Genomic DNA, 21,440 nt, shown 5'->3' with positions numbered 1-21,440 from the left:
TTCCCTGATTTCTGTAAATCGCTCCTGGCAAATGCCGGGATGGTTCCTTTCAAAGGCACAGACGACTTCCTTCCCCTCCTTCCCTAATCCAATGAGACCGATGACCTCGCTGTTTGGTCTCCTCCCCCCAAACAACCGAATCTTCTTGAGAGCCGTTCCTGGCATAAAGTAACAATGCGGACCCGATCGAACCGCGGTGTTGACCGTCTAGGCACGGTTGAACTACAGACAACACGAGCCGTGTACCTCCTTCCAGGTGGAATGACTGGAACTGATCGGCTGTCAGACCCCGTCCGTCTAATAGGCGCTGCTCATGCATGGTTGTTTACATCTTTGGGCGGGTTTAGTGACATCTCTGTATAGTCAGAGGGACTGTCTCTGTGATACAATATCCACAGTCAACGTCTATCTTCAGGACTTCTGGGAACCGGGCAGATGGAAAACTTTTTCTGCTGAGTGTAGTTTGAAGTTGGCGCTACAAAGCGTATTTTGTTTTGATGTGCTGCTCTAGCGGGACAAGCCTGAACTACGAAACAAATGGTTCAAATGGCTCTGAGCACTATGGGACTTAACATCTGAGGTCATCAGTCGCCTAGAACTTAGAACTACTTAAACCTAACTAACCTGAGGACATCACACACATCCATGCCCGAGGCAGGATTCGAGCCTGCGGCCGTAGCGGTCGCGCGGTTCCAGACTGTAGCGCCTAGAACCGCTCGGCCACTTCGGCTGGGGACTCTTGTGCAAAAAGGTGTGCAGTATACTGCTGCATCCATTTTAAATAAGCTGCCACCCGAATTCAAAAATCTTAGCACTAATCCACGAGCTTTCAAATCGGAACTGAAGAGTTTCCTCTTGGGTCCCTCCTTCAATTCTGTCGAGGAGTTCCTTGAAAAATTATGCTTATTCTTGTTTTATTGTTGATTGCGTTTACTGAAACTTATGGAGTGACTTTTTCGAGTTTATCTGTTATTACTTTTATGTTGTAATTTTATGTACTGACTGACACGTTCCATGACCTTGGAGATTTGCTCCTCAACTTGGTCCTACGGAACTTGAGGTGCCGCCCGGTGTGGCCGAGCGGTTCTAGGCGCTTCAGTCTGGAACCGCGTGACCGCTACGGTCTCAGGTTCGAATCCTGCCTCGGGCATGGATGTGTGTGATGTCCCTAGGTTTAAGTAGTTCTAGGGGACTGATGACCACGGATGTTAAGTCCCATAGTGCTCAGAGCCATTTGAACCATTTTGAACTTAACGTGTAAATAAATAAATAAAGTACCCGTAACGCGACCAAGCGGTATTCCGTCCGGAAGTGGCCAGTGGACATGACGTTTTGAGTCACCTTCCTGTACTGTGTACCCGAACTCCGGCCTTAACATTTCGCAGGGCCTTCAGGGTCGTCTCGTGAGTAATTTGCAACACTGGACCCGCAGTCTTCGGTGGCTCGTAGCTGACACTCAACTCTCCAGATGTCAGACACTCAGATCGGTACAAAATGTTGTTTGTCGATGACCTATCAACGAAAACAGCGATTTAGTTCGTGCTGCGTGCTGCCGTCCACTAGAAGATGCGTAAACTAATGAAAAGGAACACCAGAACTGCAGAGTATAGGGAACCGTATCTGTGAACTGTGAACAGGAAGATCGTTGGTAGGCGAGTAGCCGCCACGATAGCTCAGCGTGTTCAATCAGAGGTTTAGCTACCCTCTGTAATAAAAAAAAACAATGACTGGATCAACGATGAACTTGAACAGTTGTCATCGGACGTCCGGCCCGAATGAATGCAACGAACAAAATGACTTTAAAGTTTGTAGAACGTCAGATCATCATACGAGGGGCATTCAAGTTCTAAGGCCTCCGATTTTTTTTTCTCCGGACTGGAAAGAGATGGAAACATGCGCATTGTTTTAAAATGAGGCCGCGTTCATTGTCAATACGTCCCAGAGATGGCAGCACCGTACGGCAGATGGAATTTTACCGCCAGCGGCGAGAATGAGAACTGTTTTAAATACTTAAAATGGCGACGTTTTCCTTACTTGAACAGTGTGCAATCATTCGTTTTCTGAATTTGCGTAGTTTGAAACCAATTCAAATTCATCGACAGTTGAAGGAGACAAGTGGTGATGGAGTTATGGATGTGTCGAAAGTGCGTTCGTGGGTGCGACAGTTTAATGAAGGCAGTACATCGTGTGACAACAAACCGAAACAACCTCGGGCTCGCACAAGCTGGTCTGACGACACGATCGAAAAAGTGGAGAGAATTGTTTTGGGGGATCGCCGAATGACTGTCGAACAGATCACCTCCAGAGTTGGCATTTCTGTGGGATCTGTGCACACAATACTGCACGACGACCTGAAAATGTGAAAAGTGTCATCCAGGTGGGTGCCACGAATGCTGACGGACGACCACACGGCTGCCCGTGTGGCACATTGCCGAGAAATGTTGACGCGCAACGACAGCACAAATGGGACTTTCTTTTCGTCGGTTGTGACAATGGATGAGACGTGGATGCCATTTTTCAATCCAGAAACAAAGCGCCAGTCAGCTCAATGGAAGCACACAGATTCACCGCCACCAAAAAAATTTCGAGTAACCGCCAGTGCTGAAAAAGTGATGGAGTCCGTGTTCTGGGACAGCGAGGGCGTAATCCTTACCCATTGCGTTCCAAAGGGCACTACGGTAACAGGTGCATCCTACAAAAATGTTTTGAAGAACAAATTCCTTCCTGCACTGCAACAAAAACGTCCGGGAAGGGCTGCGCGTGTGCTGTTTCACCGAGACAACGCACCCGCACATCGAGCTAACGTTACGCAACAGTTTCTTCGTGATAACAACTTTGAAGTGATTCCTCGTGCTCCCTGCTCACCTGACCTGGCTCCTAGTGACTTTTGGCTTTTTCCAACAATGAAAGACACTCTCCGTGGCCACACATTCACCAGCCGTGCTGCTATTGCCTCAGCGATTTTCCAGTGGTCAAAACAGACTCCTAAAGAAGCCTTCGCCGCTGCCATGGAAACTTGGCGTCAGCGTTGTGACAAATGTGTACGTCTGCAGGGCGATTACGTCGAGAAGTAACGCCAGTTTCATCGATTTCGGGTGAGTAGTTAATTATAAAAAAAATCGGATGCCTTAGAACTTGAATGCACCTCATACTATAGGTCCTGAGTTCAACACTAACTGACGGCGATTCTGTTAGCGGTTTACGCGTGAAATTGTTACATGGGAGAACATTTTTCTGACATGTAAAAGAACTTTTCGGAGTTTATACCAATGTTCTTCTAGGAGTGTGCTTTCGCTTAGTTATTTGAAAGTGGCAATACATTTGTGTACACAACACGGCACATATACAAGGTGTTACAAAAAGGTACGGCCAAACATTCAGGAAACATTCCTCACACACAAAGAAAGAAAATATGTTATGTGGACATGTGTCCGGAAACGCTTACTTTCCATGTTAGAGCTCATTTTATTACTTTTCTTCAAATCACATTAATCATGGAATGGAAACACACAGCAACAGAACGTACCAGCGTGACTTCAAACACTTTGTTACAGGAAATGTTCAAAATGTCCTCCGTTAGCGAGGATACATGCACCCACCCTCCGTCGCATGGAATCCCTGATGCGCTGATGCAGCCCTGGAGAATGCCGTATTGTATCACAGCCGTCCACAATACGAGCACGAAGAGTCTCTACGTTTGGTACCGTGGTTGCGTAGACGAGAACTTTCAAATGCCCCCATAAATGAAAGTCAAGAGGGTTGAGGACAGGAGAGCGTGGAGGCCATGGAATTGGTCCGCCTCTACCAATCCGTCGGTCACCGAATCTGTTGTTGAGAAGCGTACGAACACTTCGACTGAAATGTGCAGGAGCTCCATCGTGCACGAACCACATGTTGTGTCGTACTTGTAAAGGCACATGTTCTAGCAGCACAGGTAGAGTATCCCGTATGAAATCATGACGGTGAATCGAGGAAGTACAGTACATACTGACGAAACTAAACTGAGTTCTAACATGGAAATTAAGCGTTTCCGGATACATGTCCACATAACACCTTTTCTTTATTTTTGTGTGAGGAATGTTTCCTGAAAGTTTGGCCGTACCTTTTTGTAACACCCTGTATATACAAATATACTCTATAGATTTTCCACGTTCAACTAACGAAGCGAAATCACGCTGCAAAAGAACATTGCTGTGAACTCCGAAAAGTCCTTTTACATGACAGAAAAATGTTCTTCCATTTAACAATTTCCTGCGTAAAGTGTAAAAAAAAAAAGCCAACGGTATCGAACTCGGGACTTTAGAAGGATGATCTCACGCTTTACCATTTTCTTTTTTTTTTACGTGTATTCATTTTCTTCGGTATTGTTCGTTGCGTTTGCTTTGGGCGGAGGTCACAGGAGACATCCCTTCAATATTGATCATTGATTCCTTTACTCAGTTTCTTTTCTATTATTACAGATGGGTTCGGAGATGACCTGGGGGAGTCGCTACTACAAACTTGCGACTCTGGCTAAAAATGGGGCTGAGATACAAGAACTCAACAAGAGAGTTCTCTTAGCCTCTCTCACGTCAATTCTCCTCAATCGTACCTATAAGTGGTGCCCCCGTTAAGCTGAGCAACCCAGTGGAAGGTTGGGTTACCAAAGGCAGCGGGAAACTGGGTCAGCGAGCCGACAGGTTGTGCAGGACAGTGGAAGGCAACAGGAAACCACCACTGGAATTACTTCCCTAAACGTTCATGGGATGGACCTCTCTGTACAACATTCCGGAGGTAAATCTTCCCCTCAATCGGATCTCCGCGAGGGGAATACAACGAGGACTCCAGAGATTAGGGCAAATGGAAAAGGTAGGAAGGGGAAGAAAAAGGAAGACTGATTGAGGATTGGGACTTGGAACATTTTAATCCTTCTCCAGGAAGGGAAATCAGAAAACGCCAAACATGAAATGACAAGAAAGAAATTGGATGTACTCGGAATGTGTGAGGTGAGATGGGGTGGTTGTGAAGAACTAGACAGTGACGACTTCCGATTGTACTATTCTGGTGAAGATAAAAATGGAATGTATGGGGTTGGAATTTAGATAGGTAAAAGACTGAAGGGCAAGGTTATCATCTTTGAATATGTTAGTAGAAGAATAATGATAATGAGACTGAAAGGGAAAAAGAAAGAGTTAGTTATCATCCAGCTCTATATGCCAACAAGTAATCATTCAGACGAAGAGATAGAAGAATGTTATGAGACGATAGAAAACTTAGCAGACAGAGAGAAAAGAAATGCATGTATTGTTATAAAGGGTGAATGGAATTCAGCAGTTGGTCAAGGACCAAAAGGAAAAGCTCTGTGGAAATTTGCACTGGGAGAAAGAAATGAGAGAGGGCAAAGACTGTTGGAATACTACAACGAAAATTTTATGGTACTTGGAACTACTCAATTTGATAACCACAAAAGACGACGGTATACTTGGATTTGACAACAAAAGATACCAAAATGATTACATAATGATACAACAAAGATACCGAATTTGCCTAAAAAGCGTCAAAAGCTATCCAGGGCCAGCTATTTATTCAGATCATATATTAGCAGTTCTAGTTAAAGTGAAAAGAACCTGGAAAGGACAGAAGAGGGACCACATTAACTTTGAGAAACTGAAAAACAAAGGCAACTGTGAAAAATTAGAGAATGTATATTGTGAAATCAGGATGCAAGGACAGGAAGCAGAATGCACAGAAGGAAGATGGAATTGTTTTGAAAATGGGATCAAAAAGGCAGCTAAGGAAACGCTTGGAGTCAAGGAGAGGAAAAAAGTAAAGAAAGAATGGGTAACACCAGATATGATAACCAAGATGGATGATCGCAGGAAATGGGAAACTGTAAACACAGAAGAAGGGAAGCGCAACTAAAGAAGCTTAAATAAAGAATTAAGAAGGGAGACAGAAAAAGCAAAGGAGAAATGACTGAGAGAAAAGTGTGACAAGATACAGAAATTAGAGAAAGAAGGAAAATATGATTTGGTGTACAAAGAAGCAATGGATATGACATTCAGGGAAAAGAGAAACAACAATGGACTAAAGGAAGTAGCGGCAGCAGACGTTAAAATGGTAAGTGAACCCCAAGAAATAATGAGAAGATGGGAAGAATATATAGAATGGTTATACGCTGCAGACAGACAACCAAGTGAAGAAGAAGAAGATAAAGTTGCAGATGAGGACAAAGGAAATGCAATACTAACTAGAGAGATTGAAGAATCTATGAACGAGATGAAAAATGGAAAGGCAATGGTAACTGATGAGACGCCTGCGAAGCTGTTAAAGTCATTTGAGAGAGAAGGGAAAAGGGAGTTCATTGAATTGCGTAATCAAATATACATGACAGGAAAATCGCCAAAGGGCTTTACAGAAAGTATCTTAATACCTATAGAACAGAAAAAGAACAGCAAAAAGTGTGAGGAACATAGAACAGTGAGCCCGATATCACATGCAGCCAAAGTCTTGCTGAGGACACTCAACAGAAGGCTATATGGAAATCTGAATTGCGTAATAGGAGATGAAAAATTTGGTTTCAGGGGAGGAGTGGGAACTAGAGATGCCATTGGGCTACTGAGAGTGCTAGAGTAGAGGTACATGGAGAAGAAAAGGAAGGTGTATTTTGTGTTCATTGATGTTGAGAAGCCTTTTGACTGTGTCAATGGGACAAACTGATAGAAATTCTAAGGAAAGTTGATTGGAGGGATAGACGGCTAATTAGATATTTATATTTTAACCAGAGAGCAAGAGTAAGAATAGGAGGTGTGATGAGTGAAGAAACAGAACTGGAAAGAGGTGTAAGACAAGGTTGTTGTTTATCACCAACACTGTTCAATATATATCCGGAGGAAATTATTAGTGAAAGTTTCGATGCAAGGAGAGGAGTTTGTATAGGGGGTCGGAGAGTGGAGTATATAAGATTTGCAGACGACATGGTTGTGATGGAAGAGAGTGCAAGACAGATGGAACAAAAGTTAGATGACCTAAACACAAAATTAGAAGAATATGAAATGAAGATTAACAAGAAGAAAACGAAAAGTATGGTAATTGGAGGAAAGGTGAGAAAATTCCGTACGAAAATAGGGGGAGAGGAAATAGAGCAAGTGATAACTTCAATTACTTGGGAAGTGTGATAATGGATGATACGAATTGCTCAACAGAAATTAGGAAAAGAATTGCAATGGCAAAAGAAGGATTCAAGAGGAAGCAGAAATTACTTTGTCGACCACTAAACAAAGATCTGAGGAAAAGATTTGCCAAATGTTACATCTGGAGCGTTGCACTATAAGGTGCGGAGACCTGGATGTTGAGAAAGGAAGATGAAAGAAGATTGGAGGCACTAGAGATGTGGATATGGAGAAGAATGGAAAAAGTGAAATGGAAAGACCGAGTAAGGAATGAAGAAGTATTAAGAAGAGTCGGAGAAGAAAGACACATGCTGAAAGTCATCAGAAAGAAAAACGGAACTGGAATGGACACTGAGAAGGGACTGTTTATAGAAGGAAGGAATAGTAGGAATGGTGGAGGGAAAAAGGGGAAGAGGAAAAAGAAGATATCAAATGCTGGAGAATACAAAAGGAGACACATATTCAGAAATGAAAAGACTGGCTATGGACAGGCAAAAGTGGGAGAGGCTTAACCCATGACAAGACCTGCCGTAAGGCAGAACACCGGCCGGCCTGAGTGGCCGAGCGGTTCTAGGCGCTACAGTCTGGAACCGCGCGACGGCTACGGTCGCAGGTTCGAATCCTGCCTCGGGGATGGATGTGTGTGATGCCCTTGGGTTAGTTAGGTTTAAGTAGTTCCAAGTTCTAGGGGACTGATGACCTCAGATGTGAAGTCCCATAGTGCTCAGAGCCATTTGAACCATTTTTTTGCTCTGGAAATATCTGCACAGTCATGCGAAATGCGCTGCGTGTGTCGATTGGAAACATATTCGTCCCATTCAGTGACAGTAGCTGCTTTTGAAAATTTGGAAATTTGTGGTAAGTTCCTATGTGACCGAACTGCTAAGGTCATCGGTCCCTGGGCTTACACACTACTTAATCTAACTAAAACAGGCTCAATCAAAAAATAAAAACATAAATCCAAAATAAACATAACATTTCCAGAATACAAGAGAACTTACAAGCTGAAAACTTAAAAACACACTCAACAAACACCCACAATGACAACACCACACAGAAAAGAACCAGATTGTACACCATGACCTACACACATAAACTAACACACAGAGTTGTAAATATCCTAAAGAGACAGGGCTTCAAAATAGCTTATAAGCCTGGGCAAACCCTCCAAACACGCCTAAGCCAGCCAGCAACCAAGAGGGACAAATTCGAACAATCAGGAATATATAAACTTCAATGTCAAAATTGTGATGCAGTATACATAGGCATGACATGCAGGAATTTTGAAACACGATACAAAGAACATATCAGATGTCGGAAGTATGAAACAAACCATTCCACATTTGCAGAGCATTTAAAACACCATAACCATCAGCCTACAAACATGGAACAAGAAATGAAAATAATGAGAATAAGCAACCATGACAAACATCTTATACAAACACAAGAAAACTTCCACATCCAGAAAGCTGTAGCAGAAAAGAAACAAGTGATAAATGAACAAACACACATCAGCACAGGCTCCCTAACACATAATAAAGGAAATGATAAGATAAAAAATGGTTCAAATGGCTCTGAGCACAATGGGACTTAACTTCTGAGGTCATCAGTCCCCTAGAGCTTAGGACTACTTGAACCTACCTAACCTAAGGATATCACAAACATCCATGCCCGAGGCAGGATTCGAACCTGCGACACCGAGCGAGGTGGCGCAGTGGTTAGCACACTGGACTCGCATTCGGGAGGACGACGGTTCAATCCCGTCTCCGGCCATCCTGATTTAGGTTTTCCGTGATTTCCCTAAATCGTTTCAGGCAAATGCAGGGATGGTTCCTTTGAAAGCGCACGGCCGATTTCCTTCCCAATCCTTCCCTAACCCGAGCTTGCGCTCCGTCTCTAATGACCTCGTTGTCGACGGGATGTTAAACACTAACCACCACCACCACCACCACAACATCGAACCTGCGACCGTAGCGGTCGTGTGGTTCCAAATTGTAGCGGCTAGAACCGCTCGGCCACCCCGGCTGGCGACAAGATACAACGAAAAGCTCTTCCCCCTTCACCTTCTGGACACACACACACACACACACACACACACACACACACACATACACACCACAAAAAAATTGTATCACACCAAAACACACACGTACACACAGACACACACAGACACACACACACACACACACACACACACACACACACACAACACACACATAAGCAGAGCCCAAAAAAAATTATATATGTACCACACCAAAACACACACACACACACACAGCACAAAAAATTATATCACACCTAAACACACACACACACACACACAATACATGCACGAACAGACTACAGATACTTCAATAACTACACTCGAAAGTTTGGCAATAACATTCGATCTTTGGCAAAAATAATTGACAGAAATCAAAACATTGCATTGAAACAAGCGTTCAGTTCATAGTGCTGTGGAATGTGGGAATAAAACCGCAAATTGGCGTTCATAAGAAGAGGAACAACACCACAAACGCAATAGGAGCGTAATATGTAAGAAATTGTCCACACAACCTGTAAGTACAGTTCAAAATATTGCTACTTAATAGGAAATACGAACCACCAGAACTGTTTATAATCTATAGGTACAGTGACAAACATATGTACATATTCCAGGCCACTGATGATGCCTTGCAGAAAATAAAGGCGAAACGCGTATGGCACTACAATTGTGTTTCATTCAGTTGCTGTCAGGCGGTCCATAAGTAAAGATTATCAATATACCGTAATATTACACGTAACTGAGGAAGACAGGACTACAAAAGATGAAGATGTTAAAACTAACTTACGCTAACGACAACACTCACACTCGTGTGCGAGGGAGGACTCGAAACTCCGACGGGGGAAGCCGCGCGAACCGTGGCAAGGCGCCCGACACCGCACGGATACCCCGCGCGACTCCTGCTTTTGACAACAGCCATGGCCACTTACTGTTTGTCACTACGTTCGGACTCAGTAGAGCTTGTTTCTGTCAAGGATTTTCCGACAGTCCTAGCAGTACGTTAACAGCGATAGACAGCAGTACTATGGACAGAATGAGATTTTCACTCTGCAGCGGAGTGTGCGTTGATATGAAACTTCCTGGCAGGTTAAAACTGCGGACCGAGACTCGAACTCTAGACCTTTGCCTTTCGCGGGCAAATGCTGTACCATCTGAGCTACCGAAGCACGACTCACGCCATGTCCTCACAGCTTTACTTCTGCCAGTACCTCGTCTCCTACCTTCCAAACTTTACAGAAGCTCTCCTACGAACCTTGCAGAACTAGCATTCGTGAAAGAAAGAATATTGGGGAGACATGGCTTAGCCACAGCCTGGGGGATGTGTCCAGAATGAGATGTTCACTCTGCAGCGGAGTGTGCGCTGATATGAAACTTCCTGGCAGATTAAAACTGTGTGCCGGACCGAGACTCGAACTCGGGACCTTTGCCTTTCGCGGGCAACTGCTCTACCAATTTTTTTTCTTTTTTCCTTTCTTTATTAAAACAATCATATAAGCACATAAGGACAAAAACAAAATAATGAAGTACTGAAACTGTTTCAACACGAGTGGTATCCTACAATAGACTGAAGAACACATATCACTGAATGCAATGGAAAGGTGGCGCGGACGTATGGAGGGACAGTGGTAGCAGGGCGCGCCTCACCTTGCGCGGCAGCTTCTCGTAGGACTCGCGGTCCGTGTCGGGCAGCAGCGACAGCTTAGCCGCCCCCGCACCGCCCCCCACCGCTGCCGCCCCCGCGCCGCCTCCGATGGACGCCCCGCCGCTGCCTCCGCCTCCGTCGCCTCCCAGCAGCGACAGCGCCGCCCTGGCGGTCACCTGTGGAACCACAACGTCGTTATTAGCCAACAGAGCAGCGTTGAGTAGGGCTGTAAACATAACGAGTAAATTTTCTACCATGTCTGTTCAGAATTGTAGTTCGGAGTAGGTATTGAAATCCATGGAGAAGAAATAAAAACTTTGACGTTCGCCGATGACATTGTAATACTGTCAGAGACAGCAAGGGACTTGGAAGAGCAGTTGAACGGAATGGATGGTGTCTTGAAGGGAGGATATAAGATGAACATCAACAAAAGCAAAACGAGGATAATGGAATGTAGTCGAATTAAGTCGGGTGATGTTGAGGGAATTAGATTAGGAAATGAGACACTTAAAGTAGTAAAGGAGTTTTGCGATTTGGGGAGCAAAATAACTGAAGATGGTCGATGTAGAGAGGATATAAAATGTAGCCTGGCAATGGTAAGGAAAGCGTTTCTGAAGAAGAAAAATTTGTTAACATCAAGCATAGATTTAAATGTCAGGAAGTCGTTTCTGAAAGTATTTGTTTGGAGTGTAGCCATTTATGGAACTGAAACGTGGACAATAAATACACTCCTGGAAATGGAAAAAATAACACATTGACACCGGTGTGTCAGACCCACCATACTTACTCCGGACACTGCGAGAGAGCTGTACAAGCAATGATCACATGCACGGCACAGCGGACACACCAGGAACCGCGGTGTTGGCCGTCGAATGGCGCTAGCTGCGCAGCATTTGTGCACCGCCGCCATCAGTGTCAGCCAGTTTGCCGTGGCATACGGAGCTCCATCGCAGTCTTTAACACTGGTAGCATGCCGCGACAGCGTGGACGTGAACCGTGTATGCAGTTGACGGACTTTGAGCGAGGGCGTATAGTGGGCATGCGGGAGGCCGGGTGGACGTACCGCCGAATTGCTCAACACGTGGGGCGTGAGGTCTCCACAGTACATCGATGTTGTCGCCAGTGGTCGGCGGAAGGTGCACGTGCCCGTCGACCTGGGACCGGACCGCAGCGACGCACGGATGCACGCCAAGACCGTAGGATCCTACGCAGTGCCGTAGGGGACCGCACCGCCACTTCCCAGCAAATTAGGGACACTGTTGCTCCTGGGGTATCGGCGAGGACCATTCGCAACCGTCTCCATGAAGCAGGGCTACGGTCCCGCACACCGTTAGGCCGTCTTCCGCTGACGCCCCAACATCGTGCAGCCCGCCTCCAGTGGTGTCGCGACAGGCGTGAATGGAGGGACGAATGGAGACGTGTCGTCTTCAGCGATGAGAGTCGCTTCTGTCTTGGTGCCAATGATGGTCGTATGCGTGTTTGGCGCCGTGCAGGTGAGCGCCACAATCAGCACTGCATACGACCGAGGCACACAGGGCCAACACCCGGCATCATGGTGTGGGGAGCGATCTCCTACACTGGCCGTACACCACTGGTGATCGTCGAGGGGACACTGAATAGTGCACGGTACATCCAAACCGTCATCGAACCCATCGTTCTACCATTCCTAGACCGGCAAGGGAACTTGCTGTTCCAACAGGACAATGCACGTCCGCATGTATCCCGTACCACCCAACGTGCTCTAGAAGGGGTAAGTCAACTACCCTGGCCAGCAAGATCTCCGGATCTGTCCCCCATTGAGCATGTTTGGGACTGGATGAAGCGTCGTCTCACGCGGTCTGCACGTCCAGCACGAACGCTGGTCCAACTGAGGCGCCAGGTGGAAATGGCATGGCAAGCCGTTCCACAGGACTACATCCAGCATCTCTACGATCGTCTCCATGGGAGAATAGCAGCCTGCATTGCTGCGAAAGGTGGATATACACTGTACTAGTGCCGGCATTATGCATGCTCTGTTGCCTGTGTCTATGTGCCTGTGGTTCTGTCAGTGTGATCATGTGATGTATCTGACCCCAGGAATGTGTCAATAAAGTTTCCCCTTCCTGGGACAATGAATTCACGGTGTTCTTATTTCAATTTCCAGGAGTGTAGTTTAGACAAGAAGAGAATAGAAGCTTTCGAAATGTGGTGCTACAGAAGAATGCTGAAGATTAGATGGGTAGATCAGATAACTAATGAGGAAGTATTGAATAGGATTGGGGAGAAGAGGAGTTTGTGGGACAACTTGACCAGAAGAAGGGATTGGTTGGTAGGACACGTTCTGAGGCATCAAGGGATCACAAATTTACTATTGGAGGGCAGCGTGGAGGGTAAAAATCGTAGAGGGAGGCCAAGAGATGAATACACTAAGCAGATTCAGAAGGATGTAGGTTGCAGTAGGTACTGGGAGATGAAGAGGCTTGCACAGGATAGAGTAGCATGGAGAGATGCATCAAACCAGTCTCCGGACTGAAGACCACAACACATGGAATACCGCCTCAGTTGTGCCACTGGATTCGTGGTTTCCTGTCAGAAAGATCACAGTTCGTAGTAATAGACGGAAAGTCATCTAGTAAAACAGAAGTAATATCCGGCGTTCCCCAAGGAAGTGCTATAGGCCCTCTGTTGTTCCTGATCTATATTAACGACGTAGGAGACAATCTGAGGAGCCCTCTTAGATTGTTTCCAGATGATGCTGTCATTCACCGTCTTGTGAAGTTATCAGGTGAGCAAAACGAATTGCAAAACTATTTAGATAGCTGTATGGTGCGAAAAGTGGCAATTGACCATGAATAAAGAAAAGTGTGAAGTTATTCACAAAAGTACCAAAAGAAATCAGCTACATTTCGAGTTCGCGGTAAGTCACAAAAACCTGAAGTCTGTAAATTCATCGAAATACTTAGGGATTACAATTACAACTGGAACAATCAGGGTCCCGGGTTCGATTCCCGGCGGGGTCAGGGATTTTCACCTGCCTCGAGATGACTGGGTGTTTGTGTTGTCCTCATCCTTTCATCATCATCCAGGAAAGTGGCGAAATTGGACTGAGCAAAGATTGGATAATTGTACGGGCGCTGATAACCACGCAGTTGAGCGCCCCGCAAACCAAACATCATCATCATCATCATCTGGAACAATCAGATAGTGTTGTGGGTAGAGCAAACCAAAGACTGCGATTCATTGCCAGAACACTTAGAAGGGGCAACAGGATGACTAAAGAGACTCCTTACCCCACGGTTGTCCGCCCTGTTCTGGAGTATTGCTGTGCGGTGTGGGATCCGCATTACGTGGGACTGACGGATGACATCGAAAAAGTACAAAGAAGGGCTGCTCGTTTTGTATTACCACGAAATGGGGGAGATAGTGTCACAGACAGCCGGCCGAAGTGGCCGAGCGGTTCTAGGCGCTGCAGTCTGGAACCGCGCGACCACTACGGTCGTAGGTTCGAATCCTGCCTTGGGCATGGGTGTGTGTGATGTCCTTAGGTTAGTTAGGTTTAAGTAGTTTTAAGTTCTAGGGGACTGCTGACCTCAGCTGTTAAGTCCCATAGTGCTCAGAGCCATTTGAACCATTTGAAGTGTCACAGACATGACACGTGAACTGGAGTGGCAATCATTAAAACGAAGGTTTTTTCCGTTGCGACGGGATCTTCTCATCAAATTTTAATCACCAGTTTTCTCCTCGGATTGCGAAAACGTTTTGTTGGTACCACCTACATTCAGAACAAATGATCATCACGGCAGACTATGAGAAATCAGGGCTCACAGTAAAAAATGTAAGTGCTCGTTTTTCCTGCGCGCCGTTCGAGAGTGGAACGTTAGAGAGACAGCTTGAAGGTGGTTCACTGAACCCTCTGCCAGGCACTTTACTGTGAATAGCAGAGTAATCATGTAGATGTAGATAACCGTTAACGAAGTATTCTTATTCGTTACTGGTGCGTGATCTACATCTGTATTTGCAGGGCCTTAAAAAAAGAGTATTCCGTATTTTTAAAAATGTACTAGGAACAAAAAAAGAAAAAATGTCCAGTAAACATCGGCTCTAAAATATGAGGGAGATTCCAAAAACAATACACAAGTTGGTATTACTGTCGATTGTTTGATGCAACAACAATGAGAAAATTACGTCAGATGTAGCCGGGAGTTTGAAGGAAGAAGCACGAGCTATCGTTTTTTCGCTGTGTACTGTAACACAAAATTGGCGAGAGATAGAAATGGACCCTGCAGGAGTCTCGGGTACTGTGATTGTTGAGAACAGAGGACGTACATCAAGATCGAAACTTTACGCGGCAAAAACCCGACTTCAGTCGCAAGTGCGTTAAGTGAAGTTTGTGGTGAGTTTACAGTGGACCGTAGTAGAGTTTCACGTTGGGTTGCTCGGTTTCGTGTTGGTCTTGTGAGCATACACGATAACCCAAGTCACGGAAGGCCAGAAACGTCAACGGATGAAGGAAGTGTGAAACACACCTCAGATGCTCTTGAAGAACATCGCAGAGCGACTTGCGAGGAGCTGTCCGAAGCCACGGAAGGTCTCTCTGCATCAATATTCCTGACAAATGGTTTGAAGCGGAGAAAAAACTCCTGCGAGATGGGTCCCACGCTGTTTGACTGCTGAAGAGAATCAAAAACGCGTGCACATTGCAATCTTGCTCAAACAACGATTCTACTGTGAACATCAAGGAGTCTTGTGTCGAATTCTCGCTGTTGATAAAACGTGCATTAGAGGCTTTTCAAGCGGAGTTGAAATCACAGCCCAGTGGGAGGAGAGCTTCAGATTCTCCATGCCCAAAGAAATTCCAACACACTCAAGGTGAAGGACATGATGATTTTGCTTATTGTAATGTCTCTTGCAGCGGTCTCTCCGCGATATTTTCAGAAATTTTATAAATTATATAAGTACATACCTCGAAATATCTCTTCTTATCTTACCGATTATCAATGCAAAGTAGTTTCAAGCCCAATTATTCCTTGGGGCGTCCATTTACTCCATGGAATAGCTTCTCTGCTATCTATGTTTTCTCTTATGAAAAGAATGAAGGACTTCTTGCCGATTAGTCGTGAAAGAAGGAGGATGTATATGTATGTATTGTGGAGCTAGTCGCCATCTTGATGAGATTCTGTATGAGAAGGAATTTAATATATGAACTAAACTAAAGTAAGTGCGTTCGCGTATTATTTAACTGATTATTATTGACAGTGTCTGCTTACTACGCTGTGTTGCACGGGATCAGTGGGGAACGTCTGAGTTACACTGGACGAACCTGCCGTTTTGTATGCTCAAGATATCCAGTTACTTCAAATAAATAGGCTAACACGGTCTTACCAGCAGATCTCCGGTCTTCCCCACCGAAAGTTAATAATTATTACAAATGTTTTCAGGAGATCGACTGACAATTTTCGTGGCACCGAGACTTCGAAATTGCTTCACTGCCTTATGGAATTTAAGTTAAGCTCAATTTAATCAGGACAGAACAGTATTGAACTGTGTGAATGTGATAAGCCTGCTTTGTGAATGAAAATTCCCTTAACATACGCATGTTTTTACTATCCTGATCAGTGAAGCTAAATCAGGCCGGTGTGAGAGAGGTTTTTAAAATTTAGATCCCCAAAAAAAATAAAAATTATGATCACCAAGGAATCATCATGACAGCCCATGTGGAACAAGTGTCACAGCAGTGTATTATCGCAACTTTACGCAAAACCAACCTGCGCAGAAAATCGCACGAGATCCGACCTCAGTTGCTCGAAGCTGGGCCACTTATTCTGCGATGCCGCAGCCGAAAAACTGCGCGAATACGGACTGGAAGTGTTGCCGCATCCTCCCTACGTCCGTACGAGAGTTCACCAGACTCAGATCTGTTCCCGACGTTGGAAAAAAGCTGTGTGTGGACGCCGTTATCTTTCTCCGGAAGTGCTTTCCACAATCGTAACCAGAGCTATTCGATAGATGAATAGAAGTTGTGTCCCGGATGGAATAATAGAGTTTCTGAGACTTTGAGATTCAGTCATCGACGCATGGAGACTACACTGGAGGTCTGTAAAGAGATACTGAAATAAATAAAAGTGTAAATAAAAAAAATTGTGTACATTATTTACGACATGTCCCTCATACATACCTAAAGAGCTATGAGTACTTACTTGTTCAGCAGAATAGATGCGTTTCTTAGCAGCGAAGAATGAACAAGCGTTGAATGCTCTTCAGCTATGCAATTTAGAGCCAATTTTTACCGGAATTTATTTTCTTTCTTCGATCCTTACTACCACCTCTCAAACTATGCAACATACTTTCAACACCCAGTGCGTATGAAAATCATTATACACTACTGGCCATTAAAATTGCTACACTAGGAAGAAATGCCGATGATAAACGGGTATTCATTGGACAAGTATATTATACTAGAACTGACATGTGATAACATTTTCACGCAATTTCGGAGCATAGATCCTGAGAAATCTGTTGTGGACTGACAAGACAGCCAGTCCACAGTGACGGGTAACCGAAAGGCACGCGTACACACACGCCGGCTGGCGTGAGGTCTGGAACAGGATACGTAATGAATGCTATAAAGAAAAGTACGTAGCTGCGTTAATACTTAACTTTAATTCATCCTTGTGGTACATCGCTCTTGACAATACAAATAAGATTCTCAGATATGGTTAATGGCGCCTTGCTAGGTCGTATCCATGGACTTAGCTGAAGGCTAATCTAACTGTCTCTCGGCAAATGAGAGAAAGGCTTCGTACGTGTTGTCGCAAGCAAAGTCGTCCGTACAACTGGGGCTGAGTGCTAGTACGTCTCTCTAGACCTGCTGTCTGGTGGCGCTCGGTCTGCGATTACTGACAGTGGCGACACGCGGGTCCGACATGTACTAATGGACCGCGGCCGATTTAAAGCTACCACCTAGCAAGTGTGGTGTCTGGCGGTGACACCACAAAATCAGTACCCAGAACAACCACCTCTGGCCGCAATAACGGCCTTGAAACGCCTGCCATTGAGTCAAACAGAGGTTGGATGGCGTGTACAGGTACAGCTGCCCGTGCAGCTTCAACACGATACCACAGTTCATCAAGAGTAGAGACTGGCGTATTGTGACGAGCCAGTTGCTCGGCCACCATTGACCAGACGTTTTCAGCTGCTGAGAGATGTGGAGAATGTGCTGGCCAGGGCAGCAGTCGAAAATTTTCTATATCCAGAAAGGCCCCTACAAGACCTGCAATATGCGGTCGTGCATTATCCTGCTGAAAGGTAGGGTTTCGCAGGGATCGAATGAAGGGTGTAGAGGTACGGGTCGTAAAACATCTGAAACGTAACGTCCTCTGTTCAAAGTGCCGTCAATGCGAACAAGATGTGGCCGAGACGTGTAACCAATGCCACCCCATACCATCACGCCGGGTGATACGCCAGTATAGCGATGAGGAATACACGCTTCCAGTGTGCGTTCACCGCGATGTTGCCAAACACGGATCTGACCATCCTGATGCTGTAAACAGAACCTGGATTCATCCGAAAAAATGACATTTTGCCATTCGTGCACCCAGGTTCGTCTCTGAGTACACCATCGCAGGCGCTCCTGTCTGTGATGCAGCGTCAAGGGTAACCGCAGCAATGGTCTCGGAGCTGATAGTCCATGCTCCTCCAAACATCGTCGAACTGTTCGTGCAGATGGTTGTTGTCTTGCAAACGACCTGATCTGTTGACTCAGGGATCGAGACGTGGCTGCACGATCCGTTACAGCCGTGCGGATAAGATGCCTGTCATCTCGACTGCTAGTGATACGAGGCCGTTGCGATCCAGCACTGCGTTCCGAATTACCCTCCTGAACTCACCGATTCCATATTCTGCTAACAGTCATTGGCTCTCGAGTAACGCGAGCAGCAAAGTCGCGATACGATAAACCGCAATCGCGATAGGCTACAATCCGTCCTTTATCAAAGTCGCGAACGTGATGGATGGAAATTTTCCTCATGTGAGCACGTTGTAGGTGTCGCCACCGGCGCCAACCTTGTGTGAATGCTCTGAAAAGCTAATCATTTTCATATCACAGCATCTTCTTCCTGTCGGTTAAATTTCGCGTCTGTAGCACGTCATCTTCATGGTGTAGCAATTTTAATGGCCAGTAGTGTATTTAAGTGTGTTCCACATTTCCTAAACAAATAGATCTATTTTTAACAAACTTGGTACGCATATCACTTACCATCTCGTAACAAATACTATGGGGGTTTGAACCACATACTTCCCATACAGGTGGAGATCAAAGCAATGTAAAATAGAAAGATAACTCAGGACATCTCTAACAACTGCAAGCAAATGTTCTATTTACCTGACTCATTATTTCTAGAAAAAATAAAACTGTGCAGATAGTATACCCCAAACACCCACAGGGGAGAGGTTGCAGATGATTAGCCGCAACATGTAAAAATATTCCACAACGATCGATGTTCAATGTTAGTATTGAATCCATGGTGCTAGTTTGTCGAAAACTGACAGTCTGAGCCCTTGGCTGCGTACAAAATACGGGTTAATTCTTACTTAGAAGATAACAGCAACCAGCAACTTTTTACAATGTTAATTATTTATTGAAATAGCGCCGTTACCGGTTTCGAACCGACAGCTTCATCTTCAGACGGCTAGTTCACGTTAAAATATAGTTTACATTAGCTTTCCCCTTATAATGGTAAGACAGATATTTAGGAACCATGTTTTAAATTGTAAGACATTTCCAGGGGCAGATGTGGACTCTGACCACAATCTATTGGTTATGACCTGTAGATTAAAACTGAAGAAACTGCAAAAAGGTGGGAATTTAAGGAGATGGGACCTGGATAAGCTGAAAGAACCAGAGGTTGCACAGAGTTTCAGGGAGAGCGTAAGGGAACAATTGACAGGAATGGGGGAAAGAAATACAGTAGAAGAAGAATGGGTAGCTTTGAGGGATGAAGTAGTGAAGGCAGCAGAGGATCAAGTAGGTAAAAAGACGAGGGCTAGTAGAAATCCTTGGGTAACACAAGAAATATTGAATTTAATTGATGAAAGGAGAAAATATAAAAATGCAGTAAATGAAGCAGGCAAAAAGGAATACAAACGTCTCAAAAATGAGATCGACAGGAAGTGCAAAATGGCTAAGCAGGCATGGCTAGAGGACAAATGTAAGGATGTAGAGGCTTATCTCACTAGGGGTAAGATAGATACTGTCTACAGGAAAATTAAAGAGACCTTTGGAGATAAGAGAACCACTTGTATGAACATCAAGGGCTCAGATGGAAACCCAGTTCTAAGCAAAGAAGGGAAAGCAGAAAGGTGGAAGGAGTATATAGAGGGTCTATACAAGGGCGATGTACTTGATGACAATATTATGGAAATGGAAGGGGATATAGATGAAGATGAAATCGGAGATACGATACTGCGTGAAGAGTTTGACAGAGCACTGAAAGACCTGAGTCGAAACAAGGCCCCCGGAGAAGACAACATTCCATTAGAACTATTGACGGCCTTGGGAGAGTCAGTCCTGACAAAACTCTACCACCTGGTGAGCAAGATGTATGAGACAGGCGATATACCCTCAGACTTCAAAGAAGAATATAATAATTCCAATCCCAAAGAAAGCAGCTGTTGACAGATGTGAAAATTACCGAACAATCAGTTTAATAAGCCACAGCTGCAAAATACTAACACGAATTCTTTACAGACGTATGGAAAAACTAGTAGAAGCCGACATCGGGGAAGATCAGTTTGGATTCCGTAGAAATACTGGAACACGTGAGGCAATACTGACCTTACGACTTATCTTAGAAGAAAGATTAAGGAAAGGCAAACCTACGTTTCTAGCATTTGTAGACTTAGAGAAAGCTTTTGACAATGTTGACTGGAATACTCTCTTTCAAATTCTAAAGGTGGCAGGGGTAAAATACAGGGAGCGAAAGGCTATTTACAATTTGTACAGAAACCAGATGGCAGTTATAAGAGTCGAGGGACATGAAAGGGAAGCAGTGGTTGGGAAGGGAGTAAGACAGGGTTGTAGCCTCTCCCCGATGTTATTCAATCTGTATATTGAGCAAACAGTAAAGGAAACAAAAGAAAAATTCGGAGTAGGTATTAAAATCCATGGAGAAGAAATAAAAACTTCGAGGTTCGCCGATGGCATTGTAATTCTGTCAGAGACAGCAAAGGACTTGGAAGAGCAGTTGAACGGAATCGACAATGTCTTGAAAGGAGGATATAAGATGAACATCAACAAAAGCAAAACGAGGATAATGGAATGTAGTCGAATTAAGTCGGGTGATGTTGAGGGAATTAGATTAGGAAATGAGACACTTAGAGTAGTAAAGGAGTTTTGCTATTTGGGGAGCAAAATAACTGAGGATGGTCGAAGTAGAGAGGGTATAAAATGTAGACTGGCAATGGCAAGGAAAGCGTTTCTGAAGAAGAGAAATTTGTTAACATCGAGTATAGATTTAAGTGTCAGGAAGTCATTTCTGAAAGTATTTGTATAGAGTGTAGCCATGTATGGAAGTGAAACATGGACGGTAAATAGTTTGGACAAGAAGAGAATAGAAGCTTACGAAAT

At 44.7% G+C, this 21,440-nt stretch overlaps 1 protein-coding gene across 3 annotated transcripts in view; it reads right to left on the bottom strand.

Annotated features, from left to right (window-relative positions):
* The window catches only part of LOC126108851 (alpha-mannosidase 2), an 880,291-nt gene that overhangs the window by 190,773 nt on the left and 668,078 nt on the right, over positions 1-21,440 (bottom strand). For all 3 annotated transcript variants that reach the window (XM_049914220.1, XM_049914219.1, XM_049914218.1), the window contains exon 10: positions 10,840-11,013. In XM_049914220.1, coding sequence (XP_049770177.1) covers positions 10,840-11,013 — 174 coding nt within the window. The remainder of the gene's footprint in view (positions 1-10,839; positions 11,014-21,440) is intronic.

Source organism: Schistocerca cancellata, chromosome 11 (genome assembly GCF_023864275.1).
Source record: "Schistocerca cancellata isolate TAMUIC-IGC-003103 chromosome 11, iqSchCanc2.1, whole genome shotgun sequence".
Classification (NCBI taxonomy): Eukaryota; Metazoa; Arthropoda; class Insecta; order Orthoptera; family Acrididae; genus Schistocerca; species Schistocerca cancellata.
Note: the sequence above shows the minus strand (reverse complement) of the source record. Positions and strands in the feature narration are given on the sequence as shown.